Below are 19928 nucleotides of genomic sequence, written 5' to 3' on the forward strand. Positions count from 1 at the left end.
AAATGTAAACTGAATTTTGTTAAAATCATTTCTTTCCTAATTGCAAAATAGAAAATCATTTTAACATCTGTAAAAGGATAAAATGAATATTATTTTTTCAACGTCAGGTCTATTTATCCAATATCCTGATTTTTTATTGTAAAATTCCATAATTGTATGGAATGATTATAAAATGAACACGTTGCTACAAGGTTGTTGTAGGCGTTGTTATGACACCAATCAGCACCGTAACCAAGGGAAATATCTCTGTCATAGTGATGTAATACATCCATCTTTCCATCTATTAGGAAGAAAGATATCATAATTGATTTCAAAAATTAATTTTAAAACAATTTTAAACAAGAGACCCATGGGTCACCTCGCTCACCTAAACAACAGTTCCTTGTATCCTTTATATCAGGGTTTTAAACATTTTCACCACATATTTCTATGTTAAACTTTGAACTCCTATTAAGGCCCCATAATGATCCAGAGGTCATGATTTTAACAATTTGGAATTTACATTATTTTAGGATACCTGTATAGTAATCTCACAAATTGTAGCATTTTAGTTTATGAAAAGAAGATTTTAAACATTTTCCTTTTAAATTTCTATGTTAAACTTTGAACCTCTCTTAGTGCCCCAGTATTGGTCATCCAGGGGTCATGATATGAACAATTTAGAATCGTCATGAATCGTCATGATATGTACAAGCTTTTTGAAAATATTGGTATTTCTGGTGCAGTGTTTCTTAAGAAGATTTTTTTTAAAGACACGCACCTTATTTTCGCTGTTTTGCAATTATCTCCCATTTAAAAAGCGTTTTGCCCTTTATTTCAAGAATTTGAATCCCCTTCCCAAAAGGATGCTTTGTAGCAAGTTTGGTTATGTTTGGCCCAGTAGTTCTAGAGAAGAAGTAAAAAAAGTGAATGTGAAAAGTTTACAGACAGACGGACAGACAGATGGACGACGGACAACAGATGATCAGAAAAGTTCAATTGAGAACCTTCAGTTCAGGTGAGCTTATAAAAAATGTTAAAAAAGGAAAAATTATAATTGATGACAAATTGAAGATAGGTTTTAAAAAGTGATAACTTTTAAAAATTACTCTTCTTATAGGCAAATGAAGTAAAGTTTATAAATTTTTAGTTTTAACACTGTTTTAATTTTTTAACTGTATTTACAATTTCTCTGGGCTGTACCAAACAATGTCACTAATTACAAGCCTACTGATGCCTGAGGTAAGTTGAGTGTCAACCACATGGTAACTATTGTAAATACATGTAGCTGTCCTCATGACACTAATTACAGGTGTGTTATTACCCGAGATATGTTCAGTGTCCACCACATGGTAACCATTGTACATTGTGGCCGTCAGAAGAAGCTGTGCGTGACCAGGGTGCCACTTGACCCTCCAGATGCCCCCACCTAACTGTGTGTCTGCCAGAGGATGCTTCATCTGTCTGCTGTCCCACACAAGGAGGTGCTCGTCATAGCTACCAACACCAACAAAACTTTAACAGAGTGTGTATCAACAACAAGGTGCCCTCATATTCTATTTATAGATATTTGATAAATACACTTAGATTTTTAAAAATGCAACGTAAAACTAATCTGAGGAATAGAAAATGTCATTTATTTATATAAGTAAATGACAAATATAAAATAATCCAAAATACATGGAAGAAACTACAGCAAAATAAACAAATTAAGTCATGGCACAATTTCTAAACAATTATGCAAAAACTCACAGATCTTGTGTTACGTAAAAAGAACAATTATATACAACTTTTTTGACTAGTATATTACATACAATATCAAGGTATATATCAGTAACACAAAATTGTGTAAAAAGACGGGGCACATCTGCCGCATAAAATATCAGAACATAAGAAAAATACAAAATGTAATAGAAAGTGCACACTCGCTGACACAAAGACTGAAAAAAGGGTACATTTGAGTAATAATAAACCGAGCATGGAGGTGGGGTTTTAGAGCATGCGCATTATACACAGACAGACAGGCTATCTTTAGATATGGCACCAGATATAAATATTGAAATAGAATCAGTATCAAAAAATGTTTTATTGACATAAAAAGGTTTTATATGGTTGATTAAAATGAGGGATATTAACAAAATATAATAGGAAGGATAGTTCTTACCTCCCTGTACAAAGAAGATGATCTCTGATTGGACAAGACTGAATACTGCACACGCCCATCTCATGTCTTCATAATAACATTTCAAAACAGTCAGTAACAATTAAATATCTTTTTTTCTTTACAATTTTAATGCAATGTTTGCTTAATTAATTATTTTTTCTAAATCTTGGAAAATGCCACACTTAATTCTGTCAAAAGTATAAGAACGTTACTCATCTATTGATTTCGTTAATGTTATAATGTATTAATATAATGTGCCCTTAAAGCTACAAGATAAAAGATAACACATGCACTCACTGTGGGGTATTAGATATCCCTACCTTTTACTGGAGAATATTGGTGAGGAAGTCTTCTGTCTTATATCCCAGCCCTTCAGTCGACAATCATCACCACCTACAGATTTATATACATGTATAAAGGTTTCTTAAGTATTTGTACTGGCCAAACCATACATAACAGAAATATCCTTTGTACTCCTTTGGATTCAAAGAAATAAAAATGCAACTCCATGCAAATCAAGAAGGTTGATATCTTGACAAGAACAATTCAAAACAGAAAAGGTATTAGCATATCATTTAAAATTTTTCGAACTGTGGGTGATTTTGGACAGATTTTTAGATAACTGTGTAATCTAACGACCTGTGTAAACAACATTGGTGTCCCAGTAATTGAAAGCTGTGATCCAGGCCTCGTAATCATGGGCCTTCCAGGAGGAAACAGGAGTAAGGTCCCCTGATGTCAGCTGGTGAACTTGTACACAACCATCGGATGAGGAAGTGGTCAACATCGGGGCGTTGCTACAGTTAAAGCAAAGCTGTCATGATAACAAAGGAATGGTGCTTTCCGAACAAACATTTTCATTTTTCCTCAAGAGGTGAGAAAAAATGATATATCCTTTTTATCTGTAGTTTAATTCATAATTTAGCCACAAAGACTGCAAATCAAAATACATGTACATGTTATATGTAAGCTACACTCTTCTTCGCCCACTAACCTTTTACTGACTCTATTTGACCAATCAAGAGATAGGCCAAGTACTTCCTCTCCTAGACTGACCTCCGTTAGTTTGGTGACCTTGACCTCTGTAGAACCTACATCTGTCTCCTCACTATTTGTCACCAAATACAGTTCAGCCACACCCACTGAGTTGACCAATCCAAAGACAGGAGAACCATTGACCAAGTCTGGGCTCCATTTAATGTCAAGGACACCTGGCATTTCTGAAGAGAATCGTCATCATGACAAAAATATATTTGGGACAAAAACACTTTAAAATGATTCACTGCATTATAATAGAAGAAAAATTAATAATAGTATACATATGGACACAGCAAAAAATCAGAAAAAAAAGAATTAGATTTTTATGAAATTTCTGACAAAAGCCACAAGATACAAGTCAGGGTTTTCCTGTGAGCAAGATTCAAGACTGAGAACTACTGTAAATTCCTAATTAAAAGTGAGGAAATAATCTCTAAGTAAAATCGTGAGTATAATATCCTGCAGGTTTTAAAATCTTGCTTTTATTTATCACAAGCATGTAAACTATAATAAATCATGCTAAAAATTTGGTGTTTGCAATTCAATATTTCCTCAATTTGATAAAAAACAGTTCGATCGCTGGATTAAGTACTTGCGTAATAAGGTACAGTATAATAATAAATATATTAGTATAATAAAATATAATAATCTACAGTATTACATGGGTATATGTAAGTTAAGAAGGACAATAAGATGGGGGAAGAGAAACAGATGGTTGTAATTCATTACAATGGAGTTACACACACCATGGACAGCGGTCTTTGTGAGAGAGTAGGATCCATTATCTTGGCTCAGTTTGTAAACCTGCACATCTCCGTGTCTGGTCTGGGGCTTTGCCCTTGTTTCCTCCGTGTTCTGTTCCTGCTGTTAAATAAATACATATACACAGAAATGAAAATAAAAAGACATTAATATATGTTGTCTTAGTTGTAAATTGCAATGGCTAGAGCACATCAACTCATCACTATTGGATACATGTATTTCTATGCATTTTTTAAAACAAATTTCTGACTGGAGACATGAGGCTCTGAGGCCATAAAACAGCTTGAGCTCACTTTCGGCCTCATCTTACTTCTCCTCTACTTATTTCCTTTTTTAAGCAGTAACTGAGATCCAATTCCCACCTCTTTTGGGCTCTCCTCCAGCTGGTAGGTCCCACACAGTAGGACGTCATGGTAACCAGTGTGGGGGCACCACTCCACCGAGTCCGCATAATACCCTGTGTCTACCACCTGGTGGGTCTCCATCATCTGTCCCTGTTGTCACAGTAACCACAAGGTGATATAATTATAATGACAGCTTGCTATAAAAACACCTTATATTTAATTTCCATACCTCAGCTTATGGAACTAAGTTCGGACCTTTATAGATTTGGATTAAAGAATCAAGGTCCTTTCATTAAATCTTTCTTATAGAAGAACATTTGAAGTTTTTACTTCACACAAAATTTCTTATGATTTGAGGGTTTGTCATGATTTGAATTCTAGGTTATTTGGGCAAGTTCAAGGTCAATGGAAGGAAAAATGCAAAAGTCCTGTCCAGTCTATACATTGAAAGCTATTACCTCACACTAAATACCCGAGAGTGTGTCATGATTTTGACCCAAGGTCGTTTTTGGTAATTTCAAGGTCATCGAAGAAAAGGTTTATAATATATGTCTGCTTTTTTTAATGTTTGTGGGACTGGAGCTGTTTTAAAATATTTTTTTTAGAAGTTCAAAAATATGGTTATAGAGCAATTTATTTGGTTATTGTTTCTACCTACATCAGTTTTTTTCTATAACCTGTTCATTTAACAAATTTTAATCAACAGTTACTGTGTCTGTGAGCAGGCTATCAAATGATACTTCCCACTAAGAAAATATAATAATTTAAGTATTTTTCTATCAAAAAGTAATGGATGCCCTATTTTTATTGAAGTGACCTTAAACTTTCACAAATAACCTGCAAAGCTTTAAGTCAAGACATGTTAACAGGTCAAGAGTAATCTTTGTCAAAATCAGCTTCCAAACATTTTTTCATTACAAGATATGACTTACCGGGTAGACAGGAGAAATTATGCATTTTTTAGCAATGACTTTTAAACTTGCACAATGTCCCTAAGTCAAGTTCACGACAAACAGTCAGGTCATAAGCAGCAATCTCTATGTGAAGTGGAAACTTCCAATGTTTCTCCATAAGAGAGCAGACATATATTATAAACCTTTTCTTTGATGACCTTGAAATTACCAAAAACGACCTTGGGTCAAAATCATGACACACTCTCGGGTAATTAGTGTGAGGTAATAGCTTTCAATGTATAGACTGGACAGGAATTTTGCATTTTTCCTTCCATTGACCTTGAACTTGCCCGAATAACCTAGAATTCAAATCATGACAAACCCTCAAATCATAAGAAATGTTGTGTGAAGTAAAAACTTCAAATGTTCTTCTATAAGAAAGATATGGACCAGACATGATTGCAAAGAAAGACAGACAAACAAGGTGATTCCTATATACCCATCCCCCCCCCCCCCCAAAATCATGTTTAACATAAAACATGAATCTGTGTACAATTTTTGTTGACAGATGAATTGAGAATCTTACCACTGTGTTTTCTACACATCTCATTTATTCACAAACTATAAGAGTCCTATGAAAAACTGGACTACAAGACACGCACTTCTGTATCTTCATTCTTAAGAGTATACATGTATATGTATACACTCTGTTTTAGAAGAAATAGATTGTTTATGTGTGGAAAAGGTGTGATAATGGTAACTTTGAGACACAAACTCTAAAACTTGTTAACTTGACACCATTCTTTAATTCAATCGACAGGACGTTGTAGTTTTACAATGATAAAAGTAAAGCAACTGTCAGATGATAAAATATCTATATCTATATATATTGTATCATTATGTATCTAACATCTACTTCATTTTACATTGTATATACACACAGTAAGGTATCTAAAAAATGTATGAAATGTTAAATGAAATAAAGTTCACAGTTTAAATACTGAAAAAATACAATGTCACAATCAATGTGATTTTGTATAAACAATTAAAATGTCATTTTAAACAACTGATTTGTGATATATACTACGAAATGAATGATTATTTCTATGAAATTTTCATAAACTGCATGATTCCAAATTCCAAATTCAACTTCTTAAAACATTAATTAAGAATGCTTATACATGTAAAATGACACTTTTTGTACAATTGCATTGCACTTAACATCATAACACAATATAAAGAGTTAAAACCTTAAGAAGTTATGGCAATATGTAACGTTTCATATTCAGCTGTGTAGGAGTTTATCTTTTCGTACAATTGAGCATCTAACTTCTGGCACTTCTTTCACACTCCATAAGACATTCCCGAACAAGAATACGAGCGTGCACGATGCCTCGCTTCAGTCTCTCCACGGAGGTCTTACTTCCAGCATACGTTGGCCGGATGTCCCTCCCCATGTCCTCGATCACTGCCAGCAGCTGTGAGTACTTGCTCTGAGACTGATGTTGCTGTACTAGTTGTTGGGTCTGAAGTTGCTGGGTCTGTAGTTGCTGCAGGTGCTGTTGCTGTAGCTGCAACAGTTGTTGCTGGCTGAGCTGCATGGCCTGTGCAGCACCGTGGCCCCGCCTCATCTGGTTGGGAGAGGGCGTGGCTCGGACCTCCTCCGATCGCGGAGTCCCTGGATTACTCATCACTGCAGGGGAGTTAACTCTGCTGCGCTCCTTGGGAGTTGATATACTGTCATCCATCACTTGTGACTAGAAAAAATAACAAACAACATTGTCTTTATTCACATGTTTATTCCTTAAAGGTTTTACAAATTATTAGTACTAAGATTTTAATCGATAATGTTTGTCAAATAGTCACGTACTACATAGACAAAATACTTTTGACAATATTGTCCAGATAATCTAATAATTACAAATATTTCACTTAACCAGACTGCTTCTCATAAACCCTTGGCAGACCTCACTACGAAAACTCTGTGATACTCTCAATTCTATGTCCTGCATAAAATTCTATATTCTATGGCTACAAGTAACTGATCCAATCACAACTAAGTGAAATGTCCTTGTAAATGCTCATATGGAAGTATGGTGAGTCTGTAGTTAAAACTCACATGTGATGTTTGGTGGAGCAATCCATGATTTTCTGTGGAATCACCATTGTTCGTGGGAGACCAATATTCATGGCTTTCGTGGGTAACACTTGCCTGAATTTACATCTCCATAAACGTTTATACAAGCAATGATTTAATTTTTATCACAATTATCCAGAACTTGCTACCAATGAAATCACCACCATGAAACAGGAAAATTTCGGCCACACATGAACATTGACCCCCATGAATAAAAGTGATTCCACAGTTATCAGTTGCATAAGTTTTCAACTAAAGTGTCTCCCCCAAAGATGATCTCTCCAACAATGCTACACAAAGCTCTTTGTACTCTTTTACTGTTTCTTATTGTTCCTGTATTATGTATGACAATGATACCTGACATCAACAACTTCCCACATCCAAAACAGGTTACAACAAACACATTACAGTAAAACTTCTCAAAACCGGTACCCCTGGAAACAAGCACCCCCTCAATATCGGCCGATTTAAAAAGTCACAGCCAGCTCTCTTTATTTCTTATATATAAACCATTAGTAAACTGTACAATCTTATGAATGAATAACAAATTTATTGCTTTCTCCAGGATACCGGTATATCTTAATTTATACATTGTTAAAGTAGACTGTATCATCAGTTGTTTTCTGAGATTTGTCAGTTGATATGTTTTTACTTTGTTGTAATGCCATGTATATAAGCCATTATTTTATTGTTTAACAAGAGGCCCAGGGGCCACATCGCTCACCTGAGCAACAATTGCCTTAATTCTGATCAAATTAGCATTACAGTATCAAAATATCTTGACAACTAAGTACAGTAGATCTTGCTAAAAAAAATGAAAATCTGCCAATTTTTATCCACCTCTTTTTTTGGGGTAAATACCAAGCCCCTTTTGTTGTTGTACCTGTAAGAAGATTTTTCTCTATTCCTATATACCCCCCCCCCCTCCATTTCTTGGCCCCACTTTTCTCTAGGGAATCATGGTTTCATCAAACTTAAATCTGCATAACCTGTGCTTTCACACTAGGTACTGAGTTTTGGACCGAAAACTTTCCAAGAATATTTTCAAAGATTTTCTCATTATATTCCTATGTGAAAATTCAAACTGCCATCACGGCCCCGCCCTATCACTAGGGACTGTGATTTTGCAAACTTGAATTTACACTACCCGAGGATGCCTCAACACAAGTTTCTGGCCAAATAGTCTTTAAAAAGAAGATTTTTTAAGATTTTCACATTATATTCCTATGTAAAAACTCATCCCCCATTGTGGCCTCACCCTACCCCTGGGTATTTCAGTATAAAATGTGATTCCTGCCTCAGATGATTAGTGTTTAAATCTTTTTGGCTTAGATACATATGTAGATAGATTATATAATATATACCAGCAAGAGCCATACTTTACTGTCATATTGATCCAATTTTGAGCTAATTTTGCATACATATAATTCTCTTTCTCCCTCTTTTCTCTCCCCCCCCTCTAAAAACATTCTTTGATGTTAGTTGATAAATGTTAAAATATAACTTATTATAGTTCAGTTAGCTTAGTTGACAGTAAATGCAAGGTAATTCTTGCTTCCTTCTGCGCTCGCCACAACAGTGGCACCGTTAAACCACAAGCACCTGGATTTTCATAAATCAGTCGTTTATAAGTCATATATCGAGAAATTCTACCCCTAATATATAAAAATCTACTTACTTTCAAAATACTGTCATCAACAAGCGATGTACAACATGAACAATAGAGAAATGTTTGTGGCTGTGCTAATCATGCTAATGTCCGAAGAAATCAGGTATAAGTTTTGTTTAATAAAATGAAAGAAACACAATCGATAGTTTTCTTTGATTTAAAATGGTTATATTGATTTCGATAGCAATTTGTCATATAAGTAAATTTTTTTAATTTTTTCCCTCATAATGCAGCGTAAAAAAAAAAATTCACTGTGGTTTTATATCTGAGGTATTTAGTAAAATTCTTTTTTGATTTATATTTTACTACAAAACGAATAATTCATTGTATTTTTCTACTGTATTCAAAAATTATCATTTTAATTTAAAATTAAATGAGTTTAAAATGCACTCAAGTTTCTAAAAATTGAAAGTGAGTATTATTACTCAAAAAGTACTAATAAATTCAAATATAAGTTCATCGTTTCATTGAAGGAATAGCAATTATAGTTGCGTCAAAAGATGGCGACCGATCGCCGAAGTGGAGGAATAGAACGTGTTTTGGCGAAGTGTCAATCATGTGTGGAAGCTGGAAATTATTACGAGGCACATCAGATGTACAGAACATTATATTTCAGGTGATAGTTATTTTGTTTATAGTGTGTATTCATCATTTTGATGTACTCGCGGTTTGTGATTTGCCAACATGTGATATACTCCAGTTTCAGATATTCTCCAATTTCATCATTTCATCTAAACACTGACCGTGGTAATATTGTAACACCAAAACTCCGAATCAATGAATAAATGCGTCACTACGATATGAAATGTCGCTATATACTCCTAAACCTTATACTTCCTGTTGTGTTAAATTGTTTTTTTACTTTCAGTTTCTACTTAACAACTATTATAATTTACAAAAGAGTGGCTAAAAAGGAAAGCATATGCTATGCTATTTCTGATATATGAGATATTTAGGCTGCTTATTATTTATTTTTTGAGTGAAAAAAAACACATGTCATTTGATCATGTTGATTGTGTGACAGTTGTTAGCCTTAAATCTCACAGAGATTCATTGAGACTAAAAATTATAAACTGTTGTCTCTTCCAAAGAAAAGTTGTTTCAGAATTATTAATATGGATGAATCTCACCGAGGTTGATGGAAGCATCTTGGTGGGTTTTATTTTTTTTTACAGTGCTACGGTTATAGCAGATTAGTTTAATTATTACAGATTGTGAATAGTAGCTAAGGCCTATAAAAAAATTGTGTGTTTAGGGTAACAATAATGAAAAAAATTAGGTTAGGTAGGTAGGGATTTTTTTTAATTTTATCATATTTTTTCTGCATGAATCCTAAGAATTTGTTTGTGACATATTTAAAAACGGATTTTTTAATAGAAATAATATAAAATTCACAATCGGATAAAAACAGACATCTAAAAATGGTAGGATCGGGACATTTTTGTAGGTTAGGTCGGGTTACCATAAACACACAACTTTTTTTTTTAGGCCTAAGACAATGTCAATCACCTCTCTACACCATGTACACCAATACTGCAAATTCCTTATATTACACGAGTACTTAATTTCTGATCACACGGTTTGTATCAAATCGCTAGAATATAAAATCACGAACGTGGAGCTTTTCTCCATATGTCTTATAGTTTTCAATGCACAGAAAATAATGTCGAGATTTTAAAATCCGCATAGGATGCTTCTCACGATTTTACGTGGATATTAATTCCTCGTGTTTAATTAGGAATCTACAGTAAGTAAAAAAGAAAATGTAAAAAACCTATATGAGTTTAAAATGAAGCTTCAGCAATAACCCAATTATTTTTGAAGTTTTAATGAAGGATCAGTCAATCATTTCAATGATCTATGGCTGTGAAGAATTATTTCTGAGATGTAGTCTTAAAATTTTTTTTGGATGAATGCGTATCTTTCTATAGCTTTGGATTTGTTATTTTGCTGCATGTGTGAGCTGCCTCACTTACAAAACAAATTCTGAAGACTGAAGGTGTGCCAGAAAACAGAGTTTTAGTTAGTAATATGTAAAAGATTTAAATTGTGTTCATTTTCCCACCATTATGACCCACTTGTGTATGCTTGCTTTCAGAGTCCTCTATATACTTGTATGAAAAATCATAGTTAAAACCTGCTATATTTAATGAGATGTTTCTTGCAAATTACCAATCTGTATGCATTGATAGTGTATTCTAAGAAGTAAGAACCACCATTGTCATAATATTTGAAGTTGAACTTGAGGCTAGTGTCTCGTATACTGAAAATATAAAAAAAAAAATTTTTTGACCATTAGACAATTCCCGGTGAAGTCAATAGATGAGAAGTTGCAAAAATTTATTTTATTAGAGACATGGTCAGATTGATGCATTGAGAAAAAAAAAATGAAATTTTTTATGGAATTAAGGTAAATTCACTCCAAGCTTATGCATGTTTTACATGATTAGCCGTCATGGTAAACACAATATCAGTGACCATAATGATTCTTGTCTTCAGAAACACACCCTGGAAATTGATGTAGTACAATAAAATTTGTTTTCATGTAAAACACATTAAATTTATATAGGTATTTAAGATGATTAAGGAATTAATGTTAGGCTTGATTTTACCTGCTTGATTTAGATTGATCTCACAGAAGTTCAGATTTTGTTTTTTGTATTACTTACTTGTAACTTTCCTTTATTAAACTTTAGATATAAAGGACAGAAGAAGTATGCAGAAGCTGCCAGTCTTCTTTACCACGGTGCTCTAACATTGAAGAAATATGACCAGGTAAAGATCAAGTTTCAAAGCTCATTCCAGAATCTCAGCTTCTAGCAGGAATTGTAGACGCTAATCCCAATGCACACAGTTAATCAGTTAATTGGTCTGTTGAATGGGTACATTTATAAATTGTTGTTCTTGTAGGAATTGAAGACTGTAATCTTAATGCACATAGTTAATCAGTTTATTGATCTGTTGTATGGGTACATTACTACAATTATAATTTGTTCTCCATCCTGCCTCTTTAAATCTAATTTCAGTTTGTAGAATCCTTCTGTTTATTTTATAGATATCCAGTTTTACAGACTTGTGTTCCCTTTTAATCGAGCTCTTGAATCAGTCGGAGACACCAGTGTCTGAGGACATTATAGGTAAGCTGAACTCTCACCTGTTCTAAAACCCATACAGGACAGGAGTTTCGGGAATAACAATCCTGCCTTTTTATTCTGCAGGGTCTTTGTATAGTGGCAAGCAGGAATTTTAAAATTTTAATTTCAATTATTTGAAATCATCCAAATGCTCTGTCTTAACTGAAATCATACTTTTAATTTTTCAGAAAAAATAATAACATTGTTTAAAGAAATGACACCCAACAGTGAAGAGAGGCAAACGTTTGTAGTATCGGCCGTTCATTGGACCATGAAGGTCAGTGCGGAACACAAGCGAGGGCATCCAGACCTCCACCAAAAACTGGGACTGTCTTTCTGGGAGGGTGAGTTGCCTGGTACATGTATGATGTATCCACTCAACACAATCTAAAACAGGGCTTACTCAAAACATGTTAGAGTTATCCCCCTTGTAACAGCTATTGTAGGTAACAAATACAATCAATTCAAAGAGTATATATGAAAAAGTTTTACTATACCACAATATGATTATTCTGTATAATGTGTCATCTGATTGGTCTAGAAAGTCACGTGACAAGATGAACAAAATGTTGTGTCTCCCGTTAATTAATAACTTGTCTCACCTCTTCAGAAATCTTGGGATTTTTCATTCCAAAGATATGAAAAATTCAATATGAGCATGCAATGTTGAAAATATGATTAAATAAAAAATATTTAATCATTTAAATTCTCTTCATATTACAAAAACTAATTTTACTCTAATTGATTCAAATTTATGAAAGAAAAGAGAGACAATAAAAAAAAAAACCCTAACAGTTACAATGTTATTGCTTTTGAAAAGTCAAAAAATTATTAGAAAATTAGAAATCGGCATATTTTATAACACCATATGTTGTTCTGTATAATAAAACTTTTATTATATGGATGTTCGGGAAATATGAAGACTTATTTTCCCAGAAAAATCATATTTCCTTCAAGCAAAGCCCTTGGGAAATATGGTTTTTCTTGGGGGAATAAATCTTCATATTTCTCTCACCATCATGCAGTAAATGTATATTGTCAAAATTCACATTTAGATATAAAAGTTGGGAAAAAGTAATGTGTAGAGCAAGTCATACATGTTTATATAGTTACCTCTGTTATGACTTTCTATGTAAAATTACAACAAATATACATGCTATTCTATCTACGGTAACTATGAAATAGCTTCTGTGCTATCTGTCCATGGTGTTTTGTCATAGAAACTATTCACCAGTGGCATTCGATTTTCCTCTATTTAAAACTCAGAACACCTCTGACATGATCCTACATTGAATTCAAAGTCTGATATATCTAATGTGTTTATCAAGAAAATCTGCATTGCCAACAAATAAGGTTTTCTTCAGTATAATGAAATACCTATTTTCTGACTAATCGGACAATAGTAAGTTTATTGTCCCCTTTGACAGCAACTATTTTCCTTGGGTTTGCCTCGTGAAATAGATGCTGTCGCAGGGGACAATAAATCTGCTATCATCCTTACTGCTAGCAAATAGGTATATAATATCTCGTGTTAAGAAAGTTATATGGGGCTCTTGTGAAGTTGCAAGAATTCTGTTGTACTTTGTATGACATTTTTCTTTACATTTTACCAATTGTTATTTTTTTGATAGAATTCTGAAGTAAAAGTTGTTACTTTTGTAGAAAAAAATTATGTTCAAGCCAGGTACCATCTGGTACACTCACAAGATGGCAAGAACTGTGCCTTGATGTTAGTCGAGTGCCATGTACAGAAAGGGTTTCCTAATGAAGTGGACCTGTTTATAGCACAAGCTGTTTTACAGTAAGTTCCAGAGAAAATTGTTTAACTCATTGTATCCGAAAGTCACCGGGTTAACCTTTGCGTAAATGTCAGTCAGTATATCGCGTCTCAGTAGCTCATTGGCTAGAGCTCTGGCACGGTACGCCAGAGGCCTTGAGTAAGAGTCATGAACAAGAATTGACTCTTCACCATTTGTTACATTAAATGACAGTAATAGCTAGCATACCAAAGTCAAAGGTTTTAAAAATATTCACAAATACACAATAAAAAAATAATGGTTTAAAAAATAAAAACTGCTAACCAGAGTAAGATAATGTTTTGACATACTTATATGAACCATGGTTGAAGATAGAAAACATAGAAATGATTCATATATAAAACCATGGGATTGGGACTTCCCCTGTCTATTGAAATTTGCAAGACTTATGGTTACATTTATGTTGATTGCTTCAGCCATTTATTAATGTTTGATAGCCCCTCATCATTGTTTCATATTTTCCTGCTTGATAGCCCCTCATCTCATTGTCTCATATTTTCCTGCTTGATAGCCCCTCATCTCATTGTTTCATATTTTCCTGCTTGATAGCCCCTCATCTCTTTGTTTTATATAACCCCTCAACTCTCTTTCAGATTTTTATGTCTGAGAAACAAGGACACAGCTCAGGTGGCGTTTGTCAAATACACAGAGAACCACCCCGATGTACAGAGTGGCCCCCCTTATGTACACCCACTCCTTAACTTCCTGTGGTTCCTACTATTGGCAGTGGAAGGGTGAGTACTGTTTCATGTACTCAATCACTAAGACTCAACAAACTCCATCACTGAGACTAAACACACTCAACCACAGGGACTCAACAAACTCATTCACTGAGACTCAACAGACTCAATCACTGAGACTCAACACACTCAACCACAGGGACTCAACAAACTCAATCATTAAGACTAAACAAACTCAATCACTAGACTCAACAGACTCCATCACTGAGACATATAAGCCTAATCAACAGACTCAATCACTGAGACATATAAGCCTAATCAACAGACTCCATCACTGAGACATATAAGCCTAATCAACAGACTCAATCACTGAGACATATAAGCCTAATCAACAGACTCAATCACTGAGACTCTACAAAATCAGTCACTGAGACATATAATCAACAGGCTCAATCATTAAGACTCAACAGACTCAATCACTGAGACTCAACAGACTCCATCACTGAGACATATAATTAACAGACCCAATCACTGAGACTCAACATACTCAATCATTGATACTAAACAGACTCAACCACTGGGACTCAACAGACTCCATCACTGAGACATTTAATCAACAGACTCAATCACTGAGACTCAACAGACTCAGTCACTTAGATATTTATCTCAACAGACTCAATCACTGAGACATTTATCTCAACAGACTCGATCACTGAGACATCTTACTCAACAGACTCAATCTTTGAAATTTCGAACTTTATCAACTCAATTACTGACACAACCAATTCACTCAGATTAAAATGAGATGGATTATTCATGTTCTGTCCATGTAATTGGTGAAGACTTGGTGTTAATAACAGCTGTTAGACAAACAGCTTCCATAAATGTTGATTGTGAGGTAAAAGTAAAGACTGATAGAAAAATCTAAATGATACAGCTAACTTCAATATACTGCATTGTTTATACTAATAATATGATATATATATGTTTTATTATCTGGAATTATTTTTTCATCTTGTGTTTTTCCCTTTACAGAGGAAGAGTAGCTGTGTTTTCTATTTTATGTGAAAAATACCAAACATCAATTAACCGAGATCCTTCCTATAGAGAGGTGGGTCTTCTATCTAAAATAGAATCAGTGTTCATACTCTGATAAAACCCTCCCCGTCCACTCATATACATTTGTACTTACATGTGTACTTTGTTTTTATTTTCAGTATTTAGACCAAATAGGACAGTTATTTTTTGGACTCCCCCCTCCCCCAAAACAATCTCAGGGTTTTCTTGGTAAGACAAAATGTTCTTATTTTTATCAATACCAAATATTAGTCCTTTATTGGAAAGCTTCTAAGTACATTTGTATTATCCATTATATATTAAATGTATTTTACCAATTCCTTGAAATGAAGTCTATAATAATCATCTTGCAAGAACAGATTCATTACAGGCAATAAACAATGGACAAATTTTCTGTGTTCAATGTGTCGAAACCATACTAAATCAGTCCAAAGAGTTTGAAAATATTTATATAATATAGAAAATGTATGGAGAAAGCAATAAAAGATCCATATTGTGAACAACTTTCATATTATTTACATAACAATCTTTTATATCATATAGATAAGAACTAAGGTAAACAAACACATATTAGCTCAAGCATTTGAAGTTCTTTTTGTCTAAAAGGTGACAATTCTGTGGAATCATTAGATTTCGTGGTGGCTCAATTTTCGATGGATTCATGGGTACCTCTTAACCATTAATTAAAATCCTCCATGAATTAATATGGGTTATAAAGTCATGTATCCTTTTGTTGATATAAGAAAACACATGAAATTGTGTCCTCACGAATGTATAGAATTTTAGCAATCGACGAAAATTGGCCCCCACGAATTTTCATGAATCCACAGTAATTACGCACTTAAAATTTTTCAAAGCTCCTTATAATATTCTGAACATCTTAACAATATGATTTTGCGGGATTGCAGGAAATCTGCTGCAGAGCATCATGGGAGGTGATGAAGACGAGGAGTCTATGCAGCAATCTAGGTCATCTGGTGGCCCTACCCCGGGACCTGCCCCACAAAGCTCTGCCCCCACACCCACTCCAGCTCCTGTGGAATTGGATTAACATATTGCCATGTCTGTGTTATTGATAACTTATGTACTATTTATTTAACTCTTTACCCCTTAATGCCACCTTTTGACGCATAGTCCATATCCTTAACACTCTACCCTGGGCTACCCTTAGAGTGTTTTCAGATGAAGTGAAAACAGCTGGTGTGTGTTTTTGAATAGACTTATTACAGGTCTTAGCAAATCAAACACATAGAAAATTATATATCAATGGATTTGTAATAAATTAAAGTTTTAATATTCATTGAAAAAAAAATTATTTAAGTCACTAATAAAGCAATACAGGTGCTAACAGGTATATGAAAATAAAACTGAGTGTTCTACATTAAAGCTTTATTAAGAATAATTTCACAACAGATACTTGATAAACATATTTAAAACTGTATGTATTACAAATAATTATTTAATAATTTTTATAGAAAGATTCCATTATCATCATGGAATTCGTTTTTTGATAGTGAATAATTAAATGTACCTGTGGCTGACTTTTCAATTTAAGTCTATCGTTTTCAGACTTATATTTACGAATTTTTTTCAATAAATGGTGTAAGAGAATTTGATAAATCTAGCATGTTAACAAAATAAGTGTGTTGACTTTTTGAAAAAATACAAATTTACCGGTATATTCGTGTATTTAGGGGTTGCAGGTAATGCACACCTTGTGTTCCGTTTTCTGTAACTACACAGATTTTTCCACAAAATTTTGCATGAATTTGACATCTGGCTTTCATCATTCAATCTCACTACCAATAAATCTAGAAAATTCTGCCCCTAAACTTGATTATAAACAAAAAGTGAAAACATGTGCGATGTCCGCATCGTAGTCCGCCATCTTTGTTTATTGTAGTAATGCATCACACCACCATACACAGGTAAATCACGTGATATCTTTATTTAGAATGAGTGAACAACCATCCGTATACATGGCAAGGTGTATACCAGTATTGTTTATAATAAACAACAGGTGTTGAGGGGTCTAATTAAGAGCTGTATATAGGGTGCGTCAAAAGTCGTCATTAAGGATATGGCCAGGGTCGTCAAAACGCGTCATTAAGGGTTAAAGGATAGAAACCTCTAAGGGGAAAAGAGTTAAGACAGATTTTTATGAGATAACTTCTTCTCTGTGGGTTCGCGAGATGTAATGGCCTGTGGTTAACAGGGCCCACACAAGTAAACTTACACTGTTTTCAATGTACAGTAAATAATGGTTATAGCGAACATGATTATAATGAAATGCAATTACAGCAAAGGATTTCCATTCCATGTTACTTTACTACATGTTGTAAACTTGACGGATATAGCGAATTACGCTTATAAACAAGCAAAATGGCCCGTCCCTGACACTTAGTTATAAGAGTGTTTTACTGTTCACAATTCCTGTTATTTATTTTATCATTTTTATGACTCATAAGAAGAAATTCTCTGGTGTAACATTTTAAAAACAAAACACAAACATTGGTATGGAAAAGGAGCTGACAAATTTGTCTCTAGTTGTCAGGTGATCCTTTGTATGATTATTATTTTTTCATCTTCGAGCCTTGTTTAATGACATGACATTTTTTGATAATTTATGAAAAAGAGTGATTGTGACGTCAGTCATAAAGCAGACAACACACCTTAACATCTTCTCATCCAGCTGTGTTTAAACATTTGCAATAAAAAGGTCAATGGCAATTGGAGGGTAAATTGGAAGGGGGGTTGAAATTATGTATTGAAACGCACAACTTTGTCTCTTTGATTTCGTTGTGTGTCTGATATTTCCCACGCTGACCCCCAGCACTAGACCTGTGCTGGTCCTGTAACGACACAAGAGTTGTCTCTCTTTGATTAGTGCCATCTACCGTCATCTGGCTCTGTATGGTTCGTGCGTGGAATGTTGCATATCATTCTGTTAACTTTTGGTGACATCCACTAGACTTAAGAATTGTCTTCAGCACAAGTTTTTAAGAGATTTTCTCATTGTTATTCAAAGTAAGTTGATTTGGTGGTCTAACGAAAAAACGTTAACATGTGCATGTACATGTACATTTTACAAAGTGTACATTGTGAACATAAATAAATAATGTTCATTTGAAAATAAACATTGGAAATGGAAATTTTATTTAGTTACTCGCTTGTTAATCTGTGTATATACATGGTTTATAAGAATAAACGCGATGAAAATTTATGATGAGTGTTAATGTAGAAAAAACGAGATGTGGAATACTATACTTCTTGGGGCAAACAAAACGTCTTAACCTTTTATTCCGCTATCTGTGTGTGCATTTGTATCACGTGGTTGATGCTGAACAGAGTGGTGAAATCAGTACAGTAGTTAGATCACACGTCATTTACTCATTTCTTTTTTCCGGGGGTGGGGTGGGGGTTAGATGGTGCTGAGTGTCAAGTGATATCAAATTAAGGAAGCTCTGTGATGAACAATGTATACTGTCCTTTCTGATATATTTTATTTTATCAAATCAAATATACAACATAACTAAGTAGTCATGTTGTATATTTGATTTGATAAAATGAAATATATCAGAAATGACAATACCACCAGCTTCAGTTTTATGCCCATGCATGGTCGGACAAGCTACTGAAAAATTATAATATCAATAAATCGGGGGTTTTTTAACAAAAATCATTTACAACAATATACATTTAACATATCAGTGATTTTTAACCTATAAACATGTTCAATACTTGGAATATGTTGACTCAAACAGGCGTATACGTATCAAAACCTGCAAATACTGTTATTTTTTAAAACTTCAAGGCATTTTCTTTTATAGAGTGGGTCTGTGCTCCATATTTTTCTCATAGTCTAAAGAAGGTCCATTTGAAAACAAACCGACTCAATCAACAAAAACGTGGAGAGATGACCCACTATACATTAAAAATATCATTTTGTATCCCAACAATTGAACGATTTGAAAAAATAATAGAAGTCCGCAAATTCGTGGTCAAAGTCACACATAATATTTAAACAGCTTACTTTGTTGTGTCTGAAATGGCCCAGTGGTTAGAGTACATAAATTAACTTTATATATCTTTTATATCTAGGGTTTTTATGTTATGGGTTCGATACCGCAAACAATTCTGGCAATATATTTTTTTTATTATCTTTTGTTAAATATATTAAAAACTGAATATAGTTAGAAATCGTCCTTTTGCAAACTTGTATTATAATATATTT

At 33.8% G+C, this 19928-nt stretch overlaps 2 protein-coding genes across 3 annotated transcripts; one reads left to right on the top strand and one right to left on the bottom strand.

The window, feature by feature from the left end:
- Window positions 1–89: 89 nt before the first annotated feature.
- LOC128164557 (diphthine methyltransferase-like) lies at window positions 90–9088 on the bottom strand. Of its 2 annotated transcripts, none has more exons than XM_052828475.1 (9): window positions 8996–9088; window positions 4306–4437; window positions 3928–4042; window positions 3138–3363; window positions 2783–2940; window positions 2464–2536; window positions 2144–2209; window positions 1304–1476; window positions 90–280 (listed from the first exon to the last, which is right to left on the bottom strand). In XM_052828475.1, exons 2-9 carry the CDS (start codon window positions 4429–4431, stop codon window positions 114–116), a joined length of 1104 nt encoding a protein of 367 aa, XP_052684435.1. In that variant the 5' UTR covers window positions 4432–4437; window positions 8996–9088; the 3' UTR covers window positions 90–113. The 2 variants fall into 2 exon arrangements, with proteins under 2 accessions (XP_052684435.1, XP_052684434.1); XM_052828474.1 differs by having other exon boundaries at window positions 3928–4045.
- Window positions 9089–9446: 358 nt separating this feature from the next.
- On the top strand, window positions 9447–18917 carry LOC128164558 (Golgi to ER traffic protein 4 homolog). The gene is made up of 10 exons (XM_052828476.1): window positions 9447–9602; window positions 11683–11761; window positions 12042–12123; window positions 12309–12464; window positions 13783–13921; window positions 14531–14671; window positions 15653–15728; window positions 15835–15904; window positions 16603–16789; window positions 17840–18917. Exons 1-9 carry the CDS (start codon window positions 9487–9489, stop codon window positions 16743–16745), a joined length of 1002 nt encoding a protein of 333 aa, XP_052684436.1. The 5' UTR covers window positions 9447–9486; the 3' UTR covers window positions 16746–16789; window positions 17840–18917.
- Window positions 18918–19928: the final 1011 nt, after the last annotated feature.

This window comes from Crassostrea angulata, chromosome 10, assembly GCF_025612915.1.
Source record: "Crassostrea angulata isolate pt1a10 chromosome 10, ASM2561291v2, whole genome shotgun sequence".
Taxonomy (NCBI): Eukaryota; Metazoa; Mollusca; class Bivalvia; order Ostreida; family Ostreidae; genus Magallana; species Magallana angulata.